This window comes from Typopeltis vanoorti, chromosome 23, assembly GCF_054136105.1.
Source record: "Typopeltis vanoorti isolate ZY-2024b chromosome 23, IOZ_Tvanoo_1.0, whole genome shotgun sequence".
NCBI lineage: Eukaryota > Metazoa > Arthropoda > Arachnida > Uropygi > Thelyphonidae > Typopeltis > Typopeltis vanoorti.
In genome coordinates this window covers 47,227,513-47,252,827 of record NC_143571.1, presented here as the reverse complement: position 1 = coordinate 47,252,827, position 25,315 = coordinate 47,227,513, and the positions used below count along the sequence as shown (strand labels likewise).

General features: G+C 36.0%; 1 protein-coding gene across 1 annotated transcript in view; it reads right to left on the bottom strand.

Moving 5' to 3' along the window:
* The window catches only part of LOC150093819 (histone-lysine N-methyltransferase 2C-like), a 1,065,326-nt gene that overhangs the window by 39,667 nt on the left and 1,000,344 nt on the right, over positions 1–25,315 (bottom strand). Inside the window, exon 71 of the mRNA XM_090412524.1 lies at positions 8,502–8,638. Coding sequence (XP_090268650.1) covers positions 8,502–8,638 — 137 coding nt within the window. The remainder of the gene's footprint in view (positions 1–8,501; positions 8,639–25,315) is intronic.

The window sequence follows — 25,315 nt, the reverse complement described above, 5'->3', positions numbered from 1 at the left end:
TCACATGGGTGCCATACACATGTCTCGGACTTCGCATTGCGATGCCCAGGGGTTATGTTCAAAAGCTGATTAGGCTAAAGTGGACTTGGCTTAAACATTCTCCTTCTCAAGTAACTTTCACTAAGACCTTTTAGACTCTGGTATGTTATTTATAAGACAGTTTACAATTTATCACTCACAAAATTCTGTTAATAAAATATTAATACATTAACATTTTCACTTACACCTATGCACAAGCATTTCCTTTTTATAGAGCTTTTAGATCCTAGTTAAATCCTGAATGAAATGCTCAATAACAAATTGAACCTTTCATTCCAGATTTAACAATGGAGTCCAAAGATTCATTGCGGGAGACCCAATCTATCATACCTCTCCTTGAACCCATTAATAGAAAAAAAGCATTCATAACTGACTCTGGCACCCCTGTTCCACTCATTCACCACTCTCAAAGCAAAAAATCTAGTTCTCACACCCCTACTGACATACCTTTATTCAACTTCCAGGAATGACTCCTTGTTCTGATCCCTCTAGCCAAGTGCTGAAACATGTCCCTTGCATCAGTCCTATAAAATCTTCAAGTAACTTAAATATTTCTATCATGTCCCCCTCTTGATCTCCTATTAACCAACTTCTGCAATCCGCACACCCTCAATCTATGACATAGGGAGCATTCCACAGGGCACTCACCATCTTGGTCACTTGCCTCTGAATCCTCTCTACTGCTTTCTCATCCTCAAGAAACCAAGGGGACCAGACTTGAGCACAGTAACTCCCTCTTTATCTCCTATTAACCAACTTCTGCAATCCACACACCCTCAATCTATGACATACGGAACATTTCACAGGGTACTCACCATCTTAGTCACTAACCTCTGAATCCTCTCCACAGCTTCCTCATCCCCCAAGAAACCCAGGGGACCAGACTTGAGAACAGTAATCCAATGGGCGTATCAAGGCCTTGATATGCCCTTATAATGAGCAATTAGAATTTCCTCATCTCTACTTGTTAATGTGCTCTTCACTAGCCAGGTAATCTTATGGGATACCTTAGGCAACCTTAGGAACATGTCCTCTAAACTTTAACTCCCTGTCTACCACCACTCCTAAATCTCTAGCTTCATCCATTTCCTGGAGTACAGTGCCATCAATGTGATACACAGCTTGTAATCTATTTATCCCAAAGTGCATAATTTTACATTTCTCGACATTAAACTGACACAATTAACTTTTGTCCACATTGACAGCCAATTTAAATCATCCAGCAAGTGCTCCAAGTTGCCTTGATTAACTATTACTCTACCTAATTTCGCACCATCATCAAACAACTGAATATTTCCTTTCAGGTTATTTCCTATATCATTTATGCACAAATTAAACATTAATGGTCCCAGCACCGAACCTTGTGGCACACCACTAGTCACCTGTATTAGCCTCGATTCTGTCACTCCATATTTCACTTTTTGATATCTGTCCAGCAGCCACCCTCTTATCTACTTAACTAGTGTCATATCCATTCCCATTTGTTCTAAATTGTGGAAGAGTGTTCCATGTGATATTCTGTCTACCACTTTTCATAAACGCCTTGAAAAAGCCAGACATTCTGCTGGCGAAATTGGCAGGCTGTTTTTTTTTTAGTTGGTTGTTGTATTCCACTTCCATGTAAATAGATAATCAAAATGGAAGTGGAAAACAACAACCAACTGCATTTTTTAAACATTTTGATAAAGAAACAATCAAACAGTGTCAAATTATCTATTTACAGAAAGCCCACAGATACTGGAAGATATCTTCGTTATACTTCAAACATCACAAGACACACAAACTGAGCATTATCCATATGTTGAAACATAGGGCCAAAAAGTTTATATCAGAAGAGGAGGATACTCAGACTGAACTCTCACTAATAGCCAACACATTATCACAAAATGGATATCCTCAAAACATCATAAAAAAATATCTATACAGTGACAACCCCCAGACAAGAAGAATCACACTCCCAGCATATTTCTACTGTAGTGATCCCTTTCATCAAGTCAATTTCTTATCAAATAGCAAGAATACTAAGAGCCTACAACATCAGAGTGGTCTTCAAACCAACCACCAGCATCAGACAAGTTTTAGGATCCCCAAACGATAAGGTACCTTTCTACAAATATCCAGGAGTATATTACATTCCCTGCTCCTGTGGTCTTGCCTACATAGGACAAACTTCACGGAGTTTAGAAATCAGACAAAATGTTGTGATCTAAACCACAACGTAAGTATCTTTTCTGGCTTAGCACATCATTTCTGTACATCTAACCACACGATAGAATGACAAAACAGCTCTATGCCATATCTTGGTGACGACTACAGACATTGTTTATTCAAGGAAGCCGCAATAACCGGTGGAAACCTCAACAGAAATCAGGGTGTAATTCTAAACAGTTCGTGGAAAAACCTTATCCTCTCTCTTAATCAAGCTGAACTACAGCTAGCCAGTAATCACATTACACGTTTACAACAAACACGTATGCGTGATAATGAATAAGAACAAAAGTCCTCTCTGTCACGCGAACGTGTAACCTTAGCTACTAGTTGGTTTACAACGTTTTTTATGTTCCTTTCAATTTGTATTTACTAGTTTTTATGTCTTTTCATAAACGCCTTGAAAAAGCCATACAGTCTGCTGGCGAAACTTTTTGGCTATATTATAAGTTTGTTTTTATGGTCAGCATTCAATAAAATTGTATTTTAATTCTGCAACATCCTAAGAATCTCCAAGTCATCCACCTCTGTTCTCACATTAGTGCCTGTCACATAGGTTAAAGCAGTAACCTCACTAGGAAGATATATGATTGCAAAGTGGTTACTCAGTAACTCATATATTTTATCCGCTTCTGTCTGCTTGTGACCCTTCATCATTCATTAAGGTTAATCTTCCATAGTCATTCTTCCTCTTCCTTGCCACATAACAAAAGAACTCTTTGGGATTTCTTTTGGCCTGCTTGGCTAAATTCTTCTCATAATCTGATTTTGCCTTCCTTGCCATGCTGGTCACCTTTCTTGCCTGAGTCTTGTACTGTTCATGAGTTTGCTGGTCATCTTTCTCTTTATAAACCCTCCACAGCATTTTTCTTCTTCTGCAGCTCGTGCTAAATGACATTACTCAATCCATTTAACTCCTAGCACTTCTGCATTTTTCAATTTCACGGTTTTGTCCTATGAAGGATAACATTTAAGCACACTATTTCTTTATTGATATCCATTTCATTGTCATCTATTTCCACAGCTGCTCGTTCAGCATTATTAACATCATTTTGTTGGTATTTGTTGCATTCTCGTCACCTAACAGACATTCACTTTTAAAACAGTTAATACATACTCTCTCTCTCCAGTTTCACCTTCTTTCCACATATTCTTTAATTTTTTCAACACATACATTTTGCATACACTACACTCAATAATATCCCACAAATTCAATTTGCTGGACAATGGGGGTCTTTACCACCATTGTTCGTTGCATTGGTGCCATGCCGATAATATCACAATAAAAATGTTATAAACATATTAATATTCTAAAAACATGAAAATCTACACTATAATACTCTAATTTTCTGCTGAAAAAACATGACAAACATAAAAAAATCACTAATTTCACACAAGCGTTAAATTACACAATTTGCAATATGAAACTGAAACCGAAAGTTAACTGTGCATTATTTATAATTCTGCATAAGTTACACATAGACACTTGATCTATCTTAATTAATTAAGACAGACTTTAAACATTAAAAAAGAAAAGCATTTTTTCTGTAACTATCTTCTTATAAACTTCAATGTTAGTAAACTACAGATGAATAAATTGAAAGCTGAATACAGGTGCAAACCTGTATTCAGCTGGAGAGGTAGGATGCTTTTATTTTGGTTTGTATTTTAACAGTGAAATGAATGCTATAGCCATAGCACACTAATCTATGGTTAAAATCTGTACGATAATATATTTTATAGGGCGTAACATATTAAAAAAAGATGAATATATAAAAATGATTTAATTATTTGCATAACAACTGTGTAAGTATTACAACAAAGTAGTATATAAGGGTGAAACACAAAAGCCCTGAAAAAGACTTGATTTGATTCTTTGTTGTGACTAGAGGAATTTTATATAGCTTTTCAACTGAAGGTGAGTTGGCTGATTTTGTATTCGACAAATAATATTCAAGAAGACATGCTGAAAGATGGAGATATAAAAGTTTTAAATCATCTGTGATATATAAGACAAAAGACTTGGTAGGAAGGTTCATTTCCAGATGATTGGAGTATCTATACTTGAGAAGAATCCAAGAAAAATTCTGGAAGGGAATAAATAATGATAACCTGTATTTGAGTGCTGTAGATATGAAAAAAGGCCCATGACAAGGTTGCCAAGAAAAAAGTTGGTAAAACACTACAGTTGTGTGGTGGAAGTGGTATATTATATTGAGAAATACATGATTTTATATTTGAATTGTAAGTCTGCAGTTAGAATTTAAGGCAGCAGGATCATAAGTTGATAATAAACTAGTGTGAGACAAGAGTGCATATTATCTTCACTTTATTCATTACCTATATGGATCATATTATGAGGGATAGCAGTATTAAGCTTGATATCAAAATTGGAGATATTTCAACTCAACTCTTTATTTTATGCAAATAATGTTACACTGTTAAATAAATCAATTACAAGTCTGTAGGATTATCTGCCTAAATAAATGAAATAACTGCTGTACAAATTTAGTATGAAAATCAGCAATAAAAAGACAAAGACAAAAATTGGCAGGAAAACTGAAACCATTACGTTATTACATTATTACTATGTTCTGAATGGAAAATCTGAAGAACATGTAAACCATTTCAGAACTTTAGCCACAATTTTTAGTGAACAGAACAAACCAAATTTGGAAATAGACAACACAAAAACTGAATAACTTTGTAGAGAATAAGAGAGTAATTAGTGAAACAATACAACTACTCTGCACAAAAGAGTGTTCAAACTAATTTTAATTTAGGGATTTGAGAGCTTTGTTAGAAATAAAACAGTTCCTCAAACTCATCACCAAATGTACGAGTGGTTTGAGAAAAATTTAGTAGTGACGAGTAATAGTAGTATCAATGCAAGAATCATATTATGAATGAAGACATCAGAAAAACTTGAAGCATTCAGGAATGTGTGGACAGCGTTAATTCTCAGGAAGTAAAGTTAAAAGAAAAACTCAGGAAAACAGGTATCTGATGCAAGAATGCCTGGGTATACCTACCTAGTGGAATACCAAGAGATTTAGATGGATTGATACAGTTACAAGTGTCTTAAAGACTGAAATACCATCTGATAATACTTGAGTGCTGATAGATAACAGATTAATCTGGACAAAAATTGTTGACAGGAAGTTAGTAATGATACGGGATTTTCATGTATTTCTACCATAGTATCCTATACATCCCTTGCAGGTACATATCAGAAATTTAATGATGATGATGCCCTGATTCCCTGACTAAAACAGTGAGCATCTTATTTACATGGGCAATGTCCCAGCTGGGTGATCACCCAGCAAAAATATTTTGTACTAACTTATGTAGGAAAAAGGTACTAGATCTGAAAAAAAAAAGTACTAAATTTTCATTTACTTTCGTTTCATTCTATTTAAGACATTTTATGATATTACTACCTTATTATCATAGATGAGCTCAATGCAAAACCGCTAAATTAACACATGTACAACAAAAATGAAAAGAAAAAAAGTCAAACTCAGCTCACTGTATTATCTATGAGTCCAAAAGCTGCAGTTGTCAATCATCATAACAGAAGTCCCAATTGTAACTCTAGCACTTCACATGTGTATTAATTTACCATATAATTTTTAGTTTCATTTTAGTGTTTAAAATAATGTAACATTAACTTTTCAGTTATTTATTATGCTATTTACATATATACAGGGGTTCCCACCCACAAGAAAAACACTGGAAGTATTTATTCATTATTTTTATCAGATTTTGCTAAATTAATTAACTCTTCAGAAAGTGTAAAATCTGTAGCTGATGAATATTTCAATTTTTCTTTTGTCAAAAGGAGTCCATTCATCAAAAGTTTTTTTTTTTGAGATTTCATTGTATGAATCTACAGCCAACTCATTTTTTATAAGACAGTTACATTTAGTGCATCCACACTGTATTTTCTTAGCAATTTCACTATCAGGAGCAATTGTTTTCAATAGAGTTGGAAGAATATTCATAAGCCACAAAAGCAGATTGTGTTCAGCATCCAGGGTTGTTCCGTGGGTTTGCGACTCCTGAGTGCAAAATTTTTGTGCTCCCCCTTTCCATTAAAAATTAAAGGATCCCAAAGTACAATAACACGTTACGAATCATTTTATTATACTGCACATTAAAAGGAATGTATATTAAAATAAAGAAAAAACACAAAGAGTAAAAAAAAAAAAACTTATTTTATATAATAAACAAACACACTCCTATAATGTAACATGGAACACGACAAGAAAAGAAGAGCCTCTCAGAATAACTCAGCATGCAATAGAACTTAGGATTTGTAGCATCAGCAAAATGGAACATGTTAGAAACACGGAACTAAGAAAGAGATCAGGCTTAAAAGATATGGTAACTGCATTATATGAAAGCAGGATGAGATAGGCAGGTCACATAGCCAGACTCAGGAATAACAGATGGACATATAGAATATTCAACTGGCAAGGAATAAAGAGAAAACCAGGAAGACCACCTATAAGATGAGAAGATCCGCTAGTGAAATCTATGGGTATAACATGGAAGAGAGAGGCTCAAGATCGAGATCGTTGGAGGCATCTTTGTAACCTGCACTCATAGAGAAATCCTGAGTGAAACAGGTCAATCAAGAAAAAAACTCAAGAAACTCCTAAATGTTTGTTCAGTGTGCTGAGAGCAATGATTAAAGTAAGTTGTGTTGAATTCGTACTATTTATTTAACTACCCAGCAACTCAGCTCCTCACTGAAATCCCTCACATTGGAAGGTTACAAATATGCACAAACAGTTCAGTGTATTATTCATTCCCTATTTTTTATGAACGTATTTGATTATATCGTTCCTAAATTGTGCCACCCAGGTTCATTGTACTCTTTGCACCCCTGAACGAAAAGGGACCTGTCTGCATCATATGCACATAATCTTAATTCTGCCTCTTTAATTTGTTTTTCCGACTGGTATTTGGAATTGGATTTAAACAATCACATTATACCTGGTGACTTCTTTTAGATTCTACATTCTGCTAGTGTTTTGGAGTGTTTGCATAACGAATCAACAGATATTTGCTACCATTAATGCTTATATCACAAAATTTACATTAAGCAGTGTCTCCTTTACTTTTACTTGAATAAATCAAGGATTTAAGAATGGGATCCTCCAACTATTCTTCTTTGAATTTTTGCTTATATGATTTTTTCATCTTTTTAGATGAACCTTGTAAACCTGAATCATAACTATTATCACTTTCTCTTTTATCTGAATTACCTGTGTCAGAAGTTGTTTCTTGTGAGTGGGAAGGGCTGGCATTGAGATCTTCACTTTCGGTGGTTCGTTTATGTACTTTACTGACTCATGTACTACACATTGCCCCTGAGATTTAGAATCAAATTTAAATTTAGAAAGTTTTTCTTGTCCATGTTTAAAAGTAAAATCTAAATAATAATATTTTCGATGAAGAATTAAACTAGTTTTTGTTAATAAAATTAATAAAAACACTGGACTTCTTATAACATGTGAGAAGTGTTTGAACAGCGAAAAATATATTTTTATTGGCTAATGCCAGTCGGATTGTGTGAGTACGGGATCGGGGGGGGAGGAGAGAAGACTAGCGATAGGGAAAAAAGAGAAATCATTCTTGTGTCACTGAATGTGACACATGGGGAGGTGAGAGAAGAGAAAAACATTAAACTCATATGTCTAACTCTGATGTTGTTGTTATTATTATTCGGAAGGAAGAAAGTACTAGATCTGTTGGTGAACGTACTAGAACACTAAAAATTTATAGAAAGTACTAGATGTGGTCACCCTGGTCACAGATGACATATCATTTCATCTTGTGTCCATATGGTACAATTTGGATGGATGAATCTCCAAACTGCTAGGCTGTCTGTTTTTCAATACTCCATTAATAGGCAGATACCTATTAATGGAGTGTGCCATGAAAAGGTGAGGACTGTACATAAGGTCAGAAAACCTAGTCAGTTTTCTGTATTCCTTTCACTGAAAGAAATACAGTCACCTCCTGGTCATTTAGCAGTGCTCCTTAAACAGCCTCTGATCCTTACATGATCCCATCCATCTCTCCACTTTTAAGCTTTTTTTCAATAACGACCAGAACAACTGGCCACCTTCTTGATATTTATCATTCTGAAGAATTGCATATAATAATAATCAATGGGGAGGGGAAAAAAAAGACATAAGTCAACAAAATTTAAATACCTTATGGACAGTATTTTTATAACTTACTGATTCCAAAATTCTAAGTACTGCTGGCTCTGTTAAACCAAACAGATCCTCTCCAGAAATGAAATTTGGAAACACTTTGATAGTTTGGCCATCCCTACGCAGCTTTTCAATTGGTCTTAATACTTGCTGCCATACTCCTGTTGAGATAAAACAAAAAACAATTTAGTTTCAGATTTTACCAAAAAAATTTATTTCCCAACGGAAAACAGAATTCAGAAATTCTGTTTCTGAATTCTGTTCTAATGAGTTCATACCCAAAATTAAAAGCATTATTAACTTTATGTGAGGTCTATACTGCCATCCATAATTGCAGATACTCTGTGGAATCAAAACACTACTTATATGAGAACAAGAATAATAGCAACAAAAGATGTGACTTTTCACAAATGGACAACAAATTTACAATGGACAATTGAAGCAGAGCTCAAGGAACAAAGCATCGAATCACATTGGACCCACCTAAAACAAACCAGAAATGAAAATTGGGATGTTTTTTCTGCAAAATCTGCAGAAAAAAAATCCCAATAAAAAAGAAGAATGGTAGTCCATGGATTACAAATGGATTACATGGATTAGTTCTAGGGTTTCCCTAGAACTAATTGAAAAAAAGGAAACAAATTAAAACAACAGATTGGTAAAACCAAATTACCTGAACCTGAATAAAGCTATTAAGAAATCTTGTCAAAAAGATAAAAATAGCTATATTTAAAACATCTGTAAAGAAATAGACATACACTCCAACTCTAATGAAACAACAGATTTATTCAAGAAGGTTAAGGATATAACCAAAAAATTCAAAACAAAAATTAATATAATTGCAGAGGAAACCAGCAAGATCCTAAATGACACTAATGACATAGCCAGAATATGGAAAGAGTATTGCGGCAAGCTTTACAAGGATCTGGCTATTCAACAAGAAGACGAAGGAGCTATCGAAAACATGGAAACGGAACCGGAGATCCTCAAAAGGGAAGTAGAACAAGCAATCAAAAAATTAAGGAATAACAAAGCTCCAGGTCTTGATTCAATACTGGCTTAAATGCTGAAAAACCTTGGAGAGAATGCAGTCAACTGCATATATGTGATTTATGCAACAAAATCTGGAAGATGGCCGAATGATCGACTAGTTCACCATTATCTCAATCTACAAAAAAGGCAATCACAACAAATGTGAAAACTACCGCATCATTACCCTTATCTCACATACCAGCAAAATTTTACTACACATTATTAAGGAAAGATTACAAAATTTTATAGACCATCAGATCTCAGAAGAACAAGCAGGATTCAGAAAAGTTCAAGGAACTAGAGATCATATATCTAACATCAGACAAATAATCGAAAAAGCAAGGGAATTCAACTTAAGCCTTTATCTATGCTTTATAGATTACTCCTAAGCCTTTGATTGTATGAGGTGGGATATTTTATAGGATATCATGCAAGAATCAGGAATACCAAACCATCTAGTAACCCTCATAAAGAACTTATATTAAGGAAATCAAGCAACACTAAGAATTGAAAACTCAGTGTACCCTGCATTCCAATTTGAAAAAAAGGATCAAGACAAGGATGCATACTCTCACCATTACTATTCAACCTTTACAGCGAAACTATAATGAAAAGATCTCTAGAAAAGTGGAATGGAGGCATTAAATTAGGTGGCCAAACAATCACTAACCTACGATAGGCAGATGACACAGTGATAATAGCAACAAATGAACAGGAATTAAAATCCATCCTAAATCAATTAGAATGGGAAAGTTTAAGCCATGGTTTACGAATAAATCAAGATAAAACCAAAATAATGATTTTAAACAATGCAGAAGAGACAGATATAGAAGGAATTGAAATTCTCGGCAATTTCAACTACCTTGGAGTGATAATAACAAAAAAAAGGTGGATGTAAAAAAGAGATAAGGAGAAGAAATAACAAAAAAAAGGTGGATGTAAAAAAGAGATAAGGAGAAGAATAGCTAGCTAAGAAAGCAATGACTGATTTAACTAAGATCTGGAAAGACAGGCACATCTCCAAAAAGACCAAAATTAAGCTTGTAGAAACCTTAATTTTTTCGATCTTTCTCCATGCTTCTGAGTCTTGGACAATGACAAAAGATGACAGAAGAAGAATTGAGCCATTCGAGCTCTGGTGCTGGAGAAAACTGTTAAGAGTGTCTTGGACAGAAAAATGAATAACAAACAAAAGTATCCTAGAAGAACTGAATATCCACACAAGACCAATAAACATAATTGACAAGGGAATAGTGCAATATTTTGGACACATGTGTAGAAGGGAAGGCAACTGCCTGGAAAAAATAATCATGCAGAGTACACTGTGTGGGAAAAGAAAAAGAGGAAACCCCCCAACAGGTGGGATTAATCAAATATCAAGAATCACTGGACTTAAACTAGAACAAGCAATAAGAGAAACACAGGGGAAAAAGAAATAGTGAAGCATCACCAGGAAGGTCACGAGTCCTCAGACATGAGGAGATCTGAGAGAGAGAGACTAATTATGAATGACTGTTATTAACTAGCAATGTAATATAAAATTAACTCTTCAGTTATCAAGTAATCATACAAAGTATACTACTATTTTCGCATTCAAATCTAAAAATTCATATTTACTATTCAAGTTTATTAGATCATACCTGGAAGACTTTAAAGAACAACCACTGGAACTTTAGCTACTCTTTGCAGTGTGCAATTTTTTTTTAATATACATCACTCACTTACCTCCTCCCCTCCTCTCCCACACATACAATAAATTACAAGGCCTATAAGCAAATGAATGCTATAGGCGTGTGTAGGTAGGATTGAAGAAAAAAGTAGCCTTACATCCCCCAATTGATATTCTTATTTATATTCTTTTTTGAAGAACTGGAGATTCTAGCTCCAGAAATTGAACTATACAAGGATGTTAGACAGCAGTTGCTCATCTTATTGAGGTTTAGTAGAAATGATGGATGCCAGTTCTGATGAACATCTATGAGGCAGTGGATGGAGAGAGAGAGAGTGATCTTCAATTAACTGAACTGCTCTCTTCTGGACAGTATCAAAAATTATTAAAGACGTTTCTGGTACACAGCACCAAATGTGAGAGCATCAGACAGTATGGTCTTAAATTTCCAACTTTTGGAAATGAAAGTAACTATTTGAACAAAAAAGATACCTAGTTTTTTGGAAGCTGAGAATGCTATATAAGGGTCTCTTGTTTGTGACAAGAAAGGTTAGGGATAAGTGTCAGTCTGAGAAGAGAGATCTACTCTTAACTGTTGAATTGAGCAAGGTAGGGAAAAACTATGATATATATTTTTGCAAAAAAAAAAAAAATAAAATAAAAATAATTGCTCTGGATGTACTAAAGGTGACTCAGGTGTAACCACTGAAAGATGGTATGGAGATTAATATTTACAACATTGATTGTTGATGATCTTAAAGCCTGATATGTTTGAGCACTGCAAGGTCTGTTGTTTGGAGCATTAGGAATAGAGATCACTACTATCATTGGAAAGGGTGGAGGTCAGCAAGGAAGGTCATTCATGTGTATATATATATATATATATACGAGAGAGAGAGAGAGAGAGAGAGAGAGAGAGAGAGAGCATCTTCTACCACTATGAACAATCCAAGAGAAAAGAGTGGACAGTAGATCTTATGATGGCAATTTGCTAAGAAGTCGTTGTTACCAAAAATCAAATACGCTGTAATGCCAAGTGCAATAGTGCAGGTTTCTTCAATTTCCATAGCATGTATCCAGAGGTGGATGATTAAGTCAAGAGATTAGCTGTGGATCTTGATTGGCAGAATCCATACTGACTGTTAACGATCATTTTAGTTGTTGATGACGTTGACCACTGTTGATGACCTTCTTTATTAATTTACACAGCAATGAGGTAACAGCAACAATTTGAGAGCATGATGGTAAATACCTATCTCACCTTCTTGGAATCAGCTGAACAAGTTTGCTTTCACACCTGTTCAACTGATTCAGCATGCTGAGTATATTATAGAATGGAGAGGAGACTATTAGAGTGAGAGGAGACATTAGAGATCACAACTCTGAGTACAACTGATGGGACACATTCTAATAGTATCACTAGAAGCCTTCTAGTATCCATATTATTCAAGTTTTTTTCTGACATCACTGTGGTGGAAAGCTACAGGAGGTATGCAATGTGGTGCAAAAATTACCTAATTATCTTTAGGTAATTTATTTAATACTGCTATCTGGGTGAGAGAGAGAGAGAGAGATTGCACCTAACAACTTTCGCAAGGAGCCAAAATCTATAAAATCATTGGTTCGGGAGGTGAGTTTTTGCCTCAAGCCACTCAAAATAAGCTCCCCCCCCCCCCACACACACACACCAGAATAAGGTAACCAGCACACTTATAAGAATGCATGGCTTAGATACTGAGTAGGAATTTTAAACAGTAGCAGCAATGAAGTGGGGAATGCCCCCGCCATGTTTAAAATTCCTGCCCAGTATCTGGATCCTTATTCCAACATGGATGATTTCTGTATCAAAACCACAATAAGTATCTGGATCTGGAGAATGGACTGTCTGACCATGGAAATGAGGAGTAAAAGTCTTGGTGATCTTCCATTTTATACTGTTGTGCAAAGTACGAGGCTGTAACCAGTTGGTGGGAGGTTGTTCCACTACAGATGGAACTTGAGATTATGATCTGAATTACCCAACAGATGTGTGAATAGAGATGTTTTAGTTGATTTGAATTTTTATGGTGCATCAGCAACTGAGGCTATGGTGTGCCAAGTCAAAGTTATGAAAGCATTAAAATGGAACTGTATATAAATATATAAAAATATAATACATAATTATCATTATTACGTGACACAGTCAAGGAATGCGAGGATTCATTGAGGAGGGAGGGCACTGTACTCTCCAACTCTCTGTCTCCACCATTTAATCCTCCAACCACACAACTCTGCTACCCAACATCATCAATATACAATACCCTCTACTGCCCACTGCTAGTATCTTTTGTCTGTAAATTGTGTGTGTGTGTTCTCAAGGCTGATTTGCTTGTATGAAGGATTAAAAACTCTGTTACCTGTATATGAGATTGGCTAACTCATCTTCAATTGGGGAAAAAAAAAATAAAAAAATAAAAAAATAAAATAAAGATTGTTCTCATCATGATAAGAATTGAACTTAAGCTTTTTCCAACTGAAGGGCACAACATACTGTCATTCTTCCAACTATGCTACAGAGACACTCTTAATGCTAATAATGCTATAACATAAAAGATAAAATTGATATAAAAGTCCTAATAAAAATATAAATATTATACTCCTCTGTATAAATCGATTTCGTGCAAAAATTTAAACACATATATTTGATGAGTCCGATAAAATATGCCCAAGGGCTTATTTTATCAGACTCATTTTTTATCATATAATAATCTCAGATAGATTATTAACAGCAGTAAAATAATGGCCATGATCATTTAAATAATGAAGGCAGTCTATTAAAAAATAAAGAACAGTCAGAGTAATTAACACAATATCACATTATCTAAATATACTGTGCATGAAATGAACAGGATCTATGCAGAACCAAGAAAAAACAACTTCCTTTTTATGAACCCTGTGCACACTTGGAATGAAAATGTTTAACTTAAGGTTTAATCCGGTATAGCTTGTTTGTCTTCACTATGACATGAAGTTAGTACATATTCATTTTTCTTTTATCTAAGTAGGGAGTAGGCATATGATGGTATTTTTGGAAACAAGATGGCCTGGCAGCAACATCGATAACATCCTTGCTTGAATCCAAAGTGACTTGAGAACCAGCAGATGTGAACTAACAGCTTGAGCATATTTATCTGGTAGAAAAAATATTGAATATGGGAAGAGCCCTGAATACAATATCTGTTCTATCTGATAAGGAAGCTCTATTTGAAAATTTGCTTGGGTGGGATTACATATAATGCTGAGAGCAAAGGAAATGAGGATGCACACCAACAGATAGAAGTTTGACAGGTATCATGCAAATATTTTCCGTTAGAACAAAAAATAATTGGCCAAGTGGGATGGTCTGGCAGGGATTTTATTTTGGTGGCATAGAGTAAGAACAGCTGCACATTCATATGACAAAGGTGGTTCTTGATTTGATGTACGAGGGAGGTCTGAAAAGTTCTCGGCCTCGACCATATATGGCAACACTATTAGCACGATTTTTTTCTTTTTCTAAGTTGGTACATCTGTCATAAGCATCCATGTGAAATTGCAAGTCATTCTATCCAGTAGTTTGTTTTATACAGCTGTCTGAAGCAAAAGTGTTGTCTGTATCCCTTGAAATGGATAAAATTGACTATCATGCGGTTATACAATTCTTTGTAAAAGAAGGTTTAATGCCAAAAGAAATTCATTCAAAGTTCCTAAAAGTTTATGGGCACTCTTCTCCCTCGTTTTCGACAATTAAGAAATGAGTTGCTGAGTTTAAATATGGCCGTACCAGCCTTGAAGATAATCCACGTGAAGGACGTCCAAAAAGTGTAACACCATCACAAATCATTGATGAAGTGCACAATATGGTATTGAATGACCAGCAAGTCAAAGTGTGTGAAATTGCTGAGACTACAGGCATTTCAAAAGAACATGTAGGATATATTTTGCATGAAGAATTGCGCAAGATGAGTGCCATGCTTGCTCACAGCAGATTAAAAATGCACTCACATGAAAATCTCTGAACGTTGTGAGAAAACACCCGGTTTGCAGAAGAAAAAAAAAATCATCTTTCATCAGGACAATGCACCTGCCCACAAAGGTGTTTTGGCAATGGGAAAATTAAGGGATCTGCACTATGAATTGTTGGAACATCCATCCTATTCCCCAGATTTGGCTCTCTCTGACTTCTATCTCTTTCCAAAACTAAGACTCTTCCTCGCTGGTCAGCGTTTTTCTTCGAATCAAGATGTGATTGTAGCTGTAGAGGGGTATTTTGCAGATCTTACTGAGAACCAATATAGGGATGGTATAATGGCGCTGGAATAAATGTATTAGCCTTAAGGGAGATTATGTTGAAAAATAAAAATAATTTTGAAATTATAAATTTGTTTTTTCATTGTTAGGCCAAGAACTTTTCAGACCACCCTTATTAAGAGACTAGGTACAGGTTATACAGGGTGTTCGGGATAAATTTGACATATTTATAATTAATTATATTTTTCTGTAAGTTACATGTATTAACACACACTTCTCTTCATTTAAAAGTTTGGACCCTTCTTCATTCATATACAAGATGTCAGAAAGGATGGATAGCTGGAACCCACCTGAATCATGGAAGAGAATAACTTGTATCATGATGATTCGTGCCCGCCATCAAAATAAGGATATTACGACTGCTGCCCAATGCTCCCTGAATACAGTAAAAACAATCAGGCATGAACTAGAGACTTGCAATGGTGACTACGAGGATGTAGCAAGAAGAAAGATCCCTAGCAGACGATCTGATTGCGTTCGTACAGCAGAATTCCTCACAAATCTGCAGGAACAGGTGTTGAAGAACCCTGGCATTGGAATTCGGGCTTTGTTCGTGGAGTTGCTAACTGTAGTCAAGCCCTGGATAACAAGGGTAGCCAATGGTAGGCCGTATGTATGGCAGCAGGATTCGGCCCCTTGCCACACCTCTGGGAAAAGTCAAAAATGGTTGTCTGAAAATTTCTACGACTTCACCAGTCCAAATGTTTGGCCTCCAAACTCCCCAGACCTTAACCCCATGGATTATTTTGTATGGGGCACAGTTGAAAAAGACACCAATTGCACTTCCAGTAATACAAAAGCCCAGTTAATGGATAAAATTAAAACAGTTTTTGCGGCCCTTCCCAGGGAGACTGTAGCATCAGCTTGTTCGAGGTTCCGAAGCAGAATTGAAGCTGTGATCGATGCTAATGGTGGTTATTTTGAGTAAATCTTGTTGATAGTATTGTAATTAACTCTGCCTGTAATGTTTTTTTGTCAATTCATTAAATTTAATAGATACAAAGAAGATTTTCTTTTTCCTTACGAAACTGTCAAATTTATCCCGAACACCCTGTATTTGAGATGTTCTTGCTCTGGTTACAGGTCTGAGAGCCTTTGGAGCCAATGGAGTATACTGTCTATGGCAGAAGAAAAGATTTGAAATACACAATTGACTCTTTATCTGATAAGAATTTGATATAAGTAGAGCAATGAACATGTCTATACTACAAGAGGTTAAAGCTAGGGAAGGAAAGATGTTCATCTTTCTTAGGCACTTACCTGATACCTAACGCAGATGAGATAGAAATGTCAGAATTTGTGGAATATAAGTACAAAGAATTTTTCTACTTTTTGTTGAGATTTTTGTTTGTCCTAGTCTTAGCTCTGGATGATCACTGTGTTTGTAGCAAGAATGCATATATACAGCTTTCTAAGATGAAAATTTGAATCCATTTAAAAGTAGCCAGTTTGAAAGATGGCCAATGGCATGCTGCAAGTTTCTCAATTATCCTCATGTTACATCAATGAAAGAAAAAGACGAGAACATCACATGCAGAAGATATTACTTAAAGTGAGAAGATCTGTTATTGAGGTAACAATGAGAGCAAATAGTGCGACTCTTAACATAGAATCTTGTAGGCTCTCTCCTCATAAAGAAAGGGTTGAGAGTTGATTCCACTTGAACTTGAAAGATACCATTTGATATTTTATTAGTTTAAAATAGTCACTGCTATGCCCTGATTGCTTCACAGACGTAGAAGGGAGCTGGCCACTCGGCCAGCCAGACTGGCCGAGTGGTTAGTGTGGCTGCTCTCCAGTCAAGAGGCTGTGGGTTCAAACCCTGCCGTAGGCATGGATGTTTGTGATTGTCTGTGGAAATGGTGGTGGTCGGCAGTAGATGGCATTGGTGTGGTTGTGGTCAGTTGGTGGATTGTGAGTGGTGGAAGCAGAACTGTAGAGTGGATGCCCTCCCTCGATGAGTCTTTGGACTCCCTGGAGGTGACTAATAATAATAATAATAATAAATTATTTGCAGCATACATATGTTCAAAGATGTCCATAAACAGGAAAATTGAATTTATTTTATTATCATCAGACTTCTATTATAGAGTCAAAAGACTCAACATGTAAGGTCCCACTCTCATGCACAACTCATCACTGTGACTTAAATGCATTTATGGTCACTATACTTGGCACACTTTCAGGCAATGCATTTCAATCACTTTTTTTAATGCTGATTCCATACACAAGAGGTTAGAGGACCCATAAGCACATGCTGGGCATGGAATCCTTGGTTGTTTTTTGGGTTTAATTGTTCAAGGACAGCAACAATCATACTGCACCAACAGTCTAAAAAAAGTCTGTTGTTGCACTATATATTATTATTATTACATGACACCTCCAAGGAGTCCATGGACTCATCGTGGGAGGACACACTACTCCACTACACAACAATTCAGTGGGAGTTTCCAGGAGAAAAAGCTTTGCTACCTCCATATGAGATAGGTTAACTCAACTTCAATTGAAAAAGCCTGTATAAAGATTCCTCTTGTAATGACGAAAAAGTCAAAATAATGAAAATTATATAAAAGCATTTCTTAGATACTATTACATATACTGTTTACTGTATACTATACAACAGTGGTCTTCAACGCATGGCCTGCAGAGCTCTTTGTGGCAGTCTGCCGGCCATTTTGAAAAAATAACTACTTATCATTAAAATGTGATTAAATAAAAAAATAATTTCAATGAAACCCGCGGGCCACTAAGCTATCCTGCGGTATTTAGAATTGTAAGATATTTTCCAGATTCACAAGGGATGCTGTGCATTTCATATTTTACATAAAATCCTATAAAAAATATATTAAATAGACATGCTTCTTCAGCCATCTACCAGCGCCAAGCGGTACTTAAGTACTAGTACTAATGTCGCAGGTAGATGGATGAAGCAGTAGTTCATTCGAGTGCACTGTCTAGTGCCTTCCAGATACATCTCGAAGGTTCTCGATACTTCGTTATTTTCATATAAATACAAGAGGATCTCATCCACAGTCAGTCGTGAACAGTGTGATATTCGTGTATAAGCGCACACAGGTTCTTAGTGTTAACCATAGCCTATTGTGGTTTTATATTGCCAGACTTTTTTCATTAGTGTGAGACATATTCAGTGGATAATAACCGTTACATGGCCGTTTTGGATCATTTTTTGGGTTCACCTTCCATCACTATGGCGTCTACGAGTAAAGAGCATAAATCAAGTGATTATTGTCTGGTTTTTAATGAAAAGTGGACCAATTTGTACTTTTTTGTGCCGATCGACAATAAGCCAGTGTGTTTAATTTATTGTGAGTCAGTGTCAGTATCAAAGAATACAATATAACGACACTATGAGATGAGAAAGATGGGTCCAATTTCGATCACCTTCAAGGGCGGCTTCATGTGGACAAAGTGAATCATCTCCAAATTGATTTAAAATGCCAGCAGGGTATGTTTAAAAGGCAGAGGGAAGAGAGTGAAGTGTGCATCAAAGTAAGTTATGTAATAGCTGAAAAAATTGCTAAAAAATCAAAAGCCTTCTTGGATGGCGAGTTTGTGAAAGAGTGTCTCATCACTTCTGTGCCCAAATAGTAAGGAAATGTTTAAAAAACCAAGTTTGTCTGGGGTAAACGTAGCATGACGTGTCGAAGAACTTGCCAATGACATTGAAAGAACTTTAAAAAAAAATGGTCATCTGAATTTACGTCATATTCACTTGCTTTAGATGAGAGCACAGATGTGAAGGATACAGCACAACTGGTTATCTTTGTCCATGACATTGATTAACAATTCAGTGTGACAGAAGAACTGCTAGCACTCGTACCTATGAAGGGAACGATGAAAGGCACTGATATTCTTGAACCCACCAAGAAAATGCTCCAGCGTTTCAACCTCAGCTTAATCAACCTCAAGGGTGCGGTAACTGATGGTGCCCCTTCTATGGTGGGAAATAACGAAGGGTTTGTTGCACTGCTACGGAAAGAACCGGAACCAGAAGGAAAAGATTTCGTCCATTACCACTGTTTAATCTACCAGGAGAATTTGTGCAAGAAAACTATTGGATTTGAGAATGTCATGAAAGTTATTGTGACTGTTGTCAACATTATTAGGGCAAGAGGATTGAATCATCATCAATTCCAAGAGTTTTTGACCCAAGAGTGCGAAGCAGATCACGGCGATGTGGTTTATTATAGTGATGTGCATTGGTTGAACAGAGGGAAGGTTCTTGAAAGAGTCTTTGACTTAAGGAGCGAAATACAGCAGTTCATGCAAACCAAGGGGAATCTGATTGCAGAATTTAACAATCCGAAGTGGATGACAGACTGACTTTGTGACTGACATCTCATTGCATATGAATGACCTAAATACGCAGCTACAATCCAAAGATCAACTGGTGCACACTCTGTTTGATCACATCAAAGCTTTTGTGGCGAAGCTCAAACTTTGGGAGGCAACTCACAAAAGAAGACTTAACCCATTTTCAGCTTCTCGTCTCTTGATGAATACACTAAAAAATTAGCTGTGTTGTGAAGTGAGTTCGAAGAGAGATTTAGTGATTTTCATAACCAACAGTCTTCTTTAGATTTACTTTCAATGCCAGGCTCAGTACAAATGGTGCTGCTTGAACTCCAAAACAAGTCTTCTTTGAGAGAAAAATTATTCAATGCGCCCTTGCTTACATTTTACAAAGACTACATTTCTGAGGATGCATTCTCTAATCTTTGCTGGCATGCTTTGAAGATGTGCACTTTGCCAGGAAGCAGATACTTATGTGAGCAGTTCTTCTCCAGAATGAAGCATGTGAAGTCCAAGACAAGAACTCAGATTACAGACCAACATCTCGAGAATATTCTGCGCATAGCGACTTCCAACACTGACGCCAACATCGACAAGCTGGTCAAGGAAAAACATTGCCAAATTGCCCACTGACATTGTAAAAAATGAATGTTTTCTTCATTAAATTATCTTTTTTCAAGTATTGATTGTATTTATTTATCATGAACCCGACTCCTACACACGCTCTTAAAGCCAAGTTTGTTTATTTTTATATGATTTTATGTAAAGTATCAAATGCCCAGTATTCCTTGTGAATCTGGAAAGCATCTTACAATTCTAAATATCACATTATAGCTTAGTTATTGGGCTTCATTGAAATTTTTAATGCAGCCCACACTGTCTGAAAGGTTGAAGATCCCTGCTGTACAGTATACCATTTAAAAATATAAAATCAGAGCAGAAAAAATATATATAAAAGATGCATATAAACAGAAGCAAAAAAAAGTATAAAAAATATTAAAATTCATAAAACTTACATAAATCTGAGGTTTTTAAAAAAACATATTTACAATAACTTAAACTAGGTTGACAGTTGATGATTCTGATAAACTCTGGCTCAGCATGTAGGGCTAAGACAGATTATAAAAGTGGCTAAAATAATGAGTGCACTCGGTGACGAAACAAAGGCAGTCGATTAAAATATACATAACGGATAGCCCACAATCACAAAACTCACAAACAGGCATGTCATCACCCTTCAGAAGAAAGAAGTGGGTGAGATGATTATGACCAATGTGGAAACTGTGCATGAACAGTGAAACTTGCGCAACCCTCTCTTCAAATCCTGTGTTTGAAGGTTTAATTTGGTAGAGCTAATTGTTACTCTCTCTTTTCCAAGATAACTGCCAATGCTATAGGAGTTTTTGTCTGTTCATCTGTCAATCTGTGTATGGTACAGGAAGATGGGGAGGATGTTTGAGAAGCAAGCTGATCCACTGGAGTATATGCAGTCTTACTTAATCTCAACAGGGCTTGGAATCCAACAGAAACATACATCAAAGTGTAGCTTCCATAACTGAAAGCGGAGATGTTGACTTCAAGAGAGAGAGAGAGCACCAGTATTCCATTGTAACTCTAGACTTCTTATTGCCTGAAGAGAACTTTGTGAATATGAATATATTATGTATTTTTGTTAGCAGTGGAATCTGATGTATTTTAGTGCAAGCTCTACTGCATATAGCTCTGCCATAAAGTTGGTACACTCTAGTGGGATTAGTGCAGATATAATATTGTCAGGAAAGACAGCAGAAGATCCCAATAAGTCCTCTGATTTTGAGCCATCTATGTAGATAGCCACAAAATCAGAGTATTCAGTTCTAAGAGCTTCAAAGAACTGCTGTTAAACGTGAGTAGAGGTGAAAAATTTCAGTAGCCTTGAAAGAAAAGCTGTATGTTGGCATGTATGATTGCCATGGTGGAAATAACTTTGGTGGCATCTGAGCAATGGCGGCCAGTGAAAATTTTAAGTGGGGGTGCTGCATATACAAAATAAGAAAAATAATTAATTTTTTTCCTAATCAGTAACCAATTTATTAATAAGTAAATTTACATATTAAAAATCTGCTTTATTAAAAATATTATTTAAAAATAAAATCCATTCTTCTATTTTTGCTTTGACAAAATTTTTCAGTAAAAATATTTCATCCTCACCATGAACACACACCAATAATAAGTTTTGTATCTCCCAGAAATAACGCATGCAAGCATACAATTTATCTGTAGCGGCACTGCTCATTGAACAGTATCAGATTCACGTGTTACTTGCAGTGACAAGTGCAAACGAATAAATAATGGCAAGTCTAGCTGAAACTGACTGAACGTGATAATTCCGACACTGCATTAGATCACAGTGCATTTGTTTCACGTAATGATAATTGAGAAAATATAACTCTTTTCATATTTTCAACAGTGACACTCATCATAATTCAGCCTTGTATCTATAATAAATAAATAATTATATGTTATTTTAATAACATATAAGAATAAAATAAGATTTACCAAAAATATTTCACCCTCACCACGAACACACACACACCAATAATAATAGTTTCGTATCTCACAGAAATAACACGCGCAAACATACAATTTATCTATAGCGACACTGCTCAACGAGCAGTGTCAGATTTACTTGTTACGTGCAGTGACAAGTGCAAACAAATATCGGCAAGTCTAGCTGTAACTGACCAAACGTGATAATTCCAACAGTACGTTAGATCGCAGTGCATTTGTTTCATAATCTAAAGCGCTAATTGAATAATTCCAATTAATCTTTAACATGTTGTATTGCATTTATATAATGCTGTAAGCATTGCTATTATTTAAAACACAAACAAAATTTAATTTCTTCATTTTTTTTTTCTTGGGGGTGCTGTAGTATTGCGGTGCTTATGTACAAGCCGCCACTGCATCTGAGCTATGTTGGCTGCTAGTTGTAGAAGAGCTTTTATTCTCAAACCGAAGGGTTTTATGGCAGTTTGTCGAGTGCTGTAGAGATTTTTCGATGGTGAATGAAAGATAGATATGTGAGGTACTCTGGCAGGGCATTATTTTAGTTACATATAGTGGAGACAGCTGTTTTGTTGAAGTAACAAAGGTAGTTTATTTGCCTCAACTTACAGATTAGGAATAGGTGATGTGCAAAATACTCCAGATGCAATTCTGATGCCTTGATGGTGAATAGGATCTAGCCATTATAGCATACTCTCTCTCTCTGACAGAAGCATAGATTTGGAGCCGGCAGTCAAGTCTTGACCTTATCAATACCACATACAAATGAAGGAAGGAAGGAATATCTGTCAGCATCTCAGGGGTAAAAGATAGGGTGCATAGAATGCTCGTTGCTTTATGGCACTTGTCTGGTAACTGATGTACGTGAGGGAGGAAACTGAGTTTACTATCAAATATCAGTCCCAAGAACTTGGTTTCCAGTGCAACTGGAATTAGAGATTGTCCTAATCTGAGTTTTGGGTCAGGATGAAAACCAAGTCTATGGCAAAGGTCTTCTGCTGTGAAAATCTGAAACCATTTGCAAGCACCCATTTTGAGAAAGTCAATGTTGCAACTGTCTTTCTATAACCCTCATATTACAAGAGTGATAGAAGATGGTCAAGTAATCCACATATAAGGCATTACTTACTGTTATAGGAAGTTGTTCTGTTATCAAGTAAACCTTTATAGTATAACCAAATGAAAAAAACTTTCATCATCCATCTAATTCAGAGTATTTTGGTAATAAGGTGTGACACCTCTTGACTACTCGTATATGGAAATATGACTTCTGCATTACATCCACCTAGGTATCACTTCTGGGTCTGGCTCCCACTTATGAGACCTCAATAAAGGTCGAAACTGGTCTGTGTAGTGGTTCCTTCGCTATAATGCATAGCATTATACATGTCCATAAGGATATGTGTGTTGCATTATGGGACACTACAGCAACTGATGTGAAGTCATTAGCCTCTACATACAAGTAGCCCAGTCGTAAAGTTACTTCACGTGCAAACTTTGTTTGCTTACACTTGGATAAAGGATGAAACCAAGAATATAATTTCTTGGCATCTTTAATTTATAGATTTTTAGGTGAATGAACTCTATCAATGTGCCACAATTTCATTCCCCTTATTTCAAATGCTTCTGGCATTTGTAAACATACGTATAATTCATTTTTCATTCTAACATGCCTACTGATCCCACTTTTCAGATACGACTCTTACATCCCTTTCTGTTGGATATTCCTCTCTATCATCGATTTTATACTTCTCCTCAGACCTAAATGTTGCACCACAATCCTGGCCATTTCAATCTTTTCTTGTATATTGACACATCCACTCCTGTATACATTGTGCACACTTCTCAGAACTTGAGAATACAAATCCTTAAAGAAGTAGAAAGCAATAACAAAAACAGAAACATGACCTAGAAATTGCCACCAAGTTTCAGATGTCTTATTCCATGATAAGTACCATTTTAAAGAATAAGTATAATATTTTTATTATGTTATTATAATCAAAATTGCATATGCAAGAACATAAACCTAATTTGTATTGAACCTGTAAGAAATTAGGCTTTGATTTATGAATGGTTGGCTAACAATACTTTCCAGGAACCAATTAGATCAAAAAAGCTGGGGCCCCTACTACACGTTTTAATAAAGAGAGGGAGCTTTACTCTGAGACCAAAGTGGAATACATCTTTCAATATATGAACACCAAAAGCATATGCCACAGCTTATAGGAGTGACATATGCTTTTTATAACACTGGAAGATAAAAATCTACAAGGGAAAGTATACTAGCAGTGCATTGGGGGGAGGGAGACAGTCAAGAGATTTCAGATAGAAGTAACACCAGACGGCCATACCCAAGGACAGGAGAATAATCGGGAATGAGTTACACGGATGAGTATTATCATTAAGCAGGAGCTGCAAAATAAAGAAAAAGTTGTGGAGGTATATAATGATGATCACTACATTCATAAACAGTACTAGGCTTATGCAAGAAATGTGACCAGCATGATAAGGAAAGCAAAATCCGATTACGAGAAGAAATTAGCTAAGAAGGCCAAAGGAAATCCCAAACAGTTCTTTCATTATGTGGCAAGTAAGAGGAAGAATGACCATGAAAGGATAACTTAAATGAGCACTGATGTGAGCGAGTCAACAGAAGCAGACAAAATAGCTGAGTGGCCACTTTGCATCCAAGTGATACTGATATGGAAGATAAGGGACTGATGTCAGAATAGAAGTGGATTTATTGGAAGTACTTAGGATGCTGCAGAATCTCAGTGCAAACATAGCAATGGGATTAGATGGGATATCAGCTTACATTTTGCCTGTAACTAGGAAGTTTCAGCTCTAGTAAAATCACAAGGGAGTGGAAAGAGGACAAAGTAATTCCTTTGCATAAAGGGAGTTCCAAGACTGTGATAGCAAATTATACATCAGCCAGCAGCTTGGG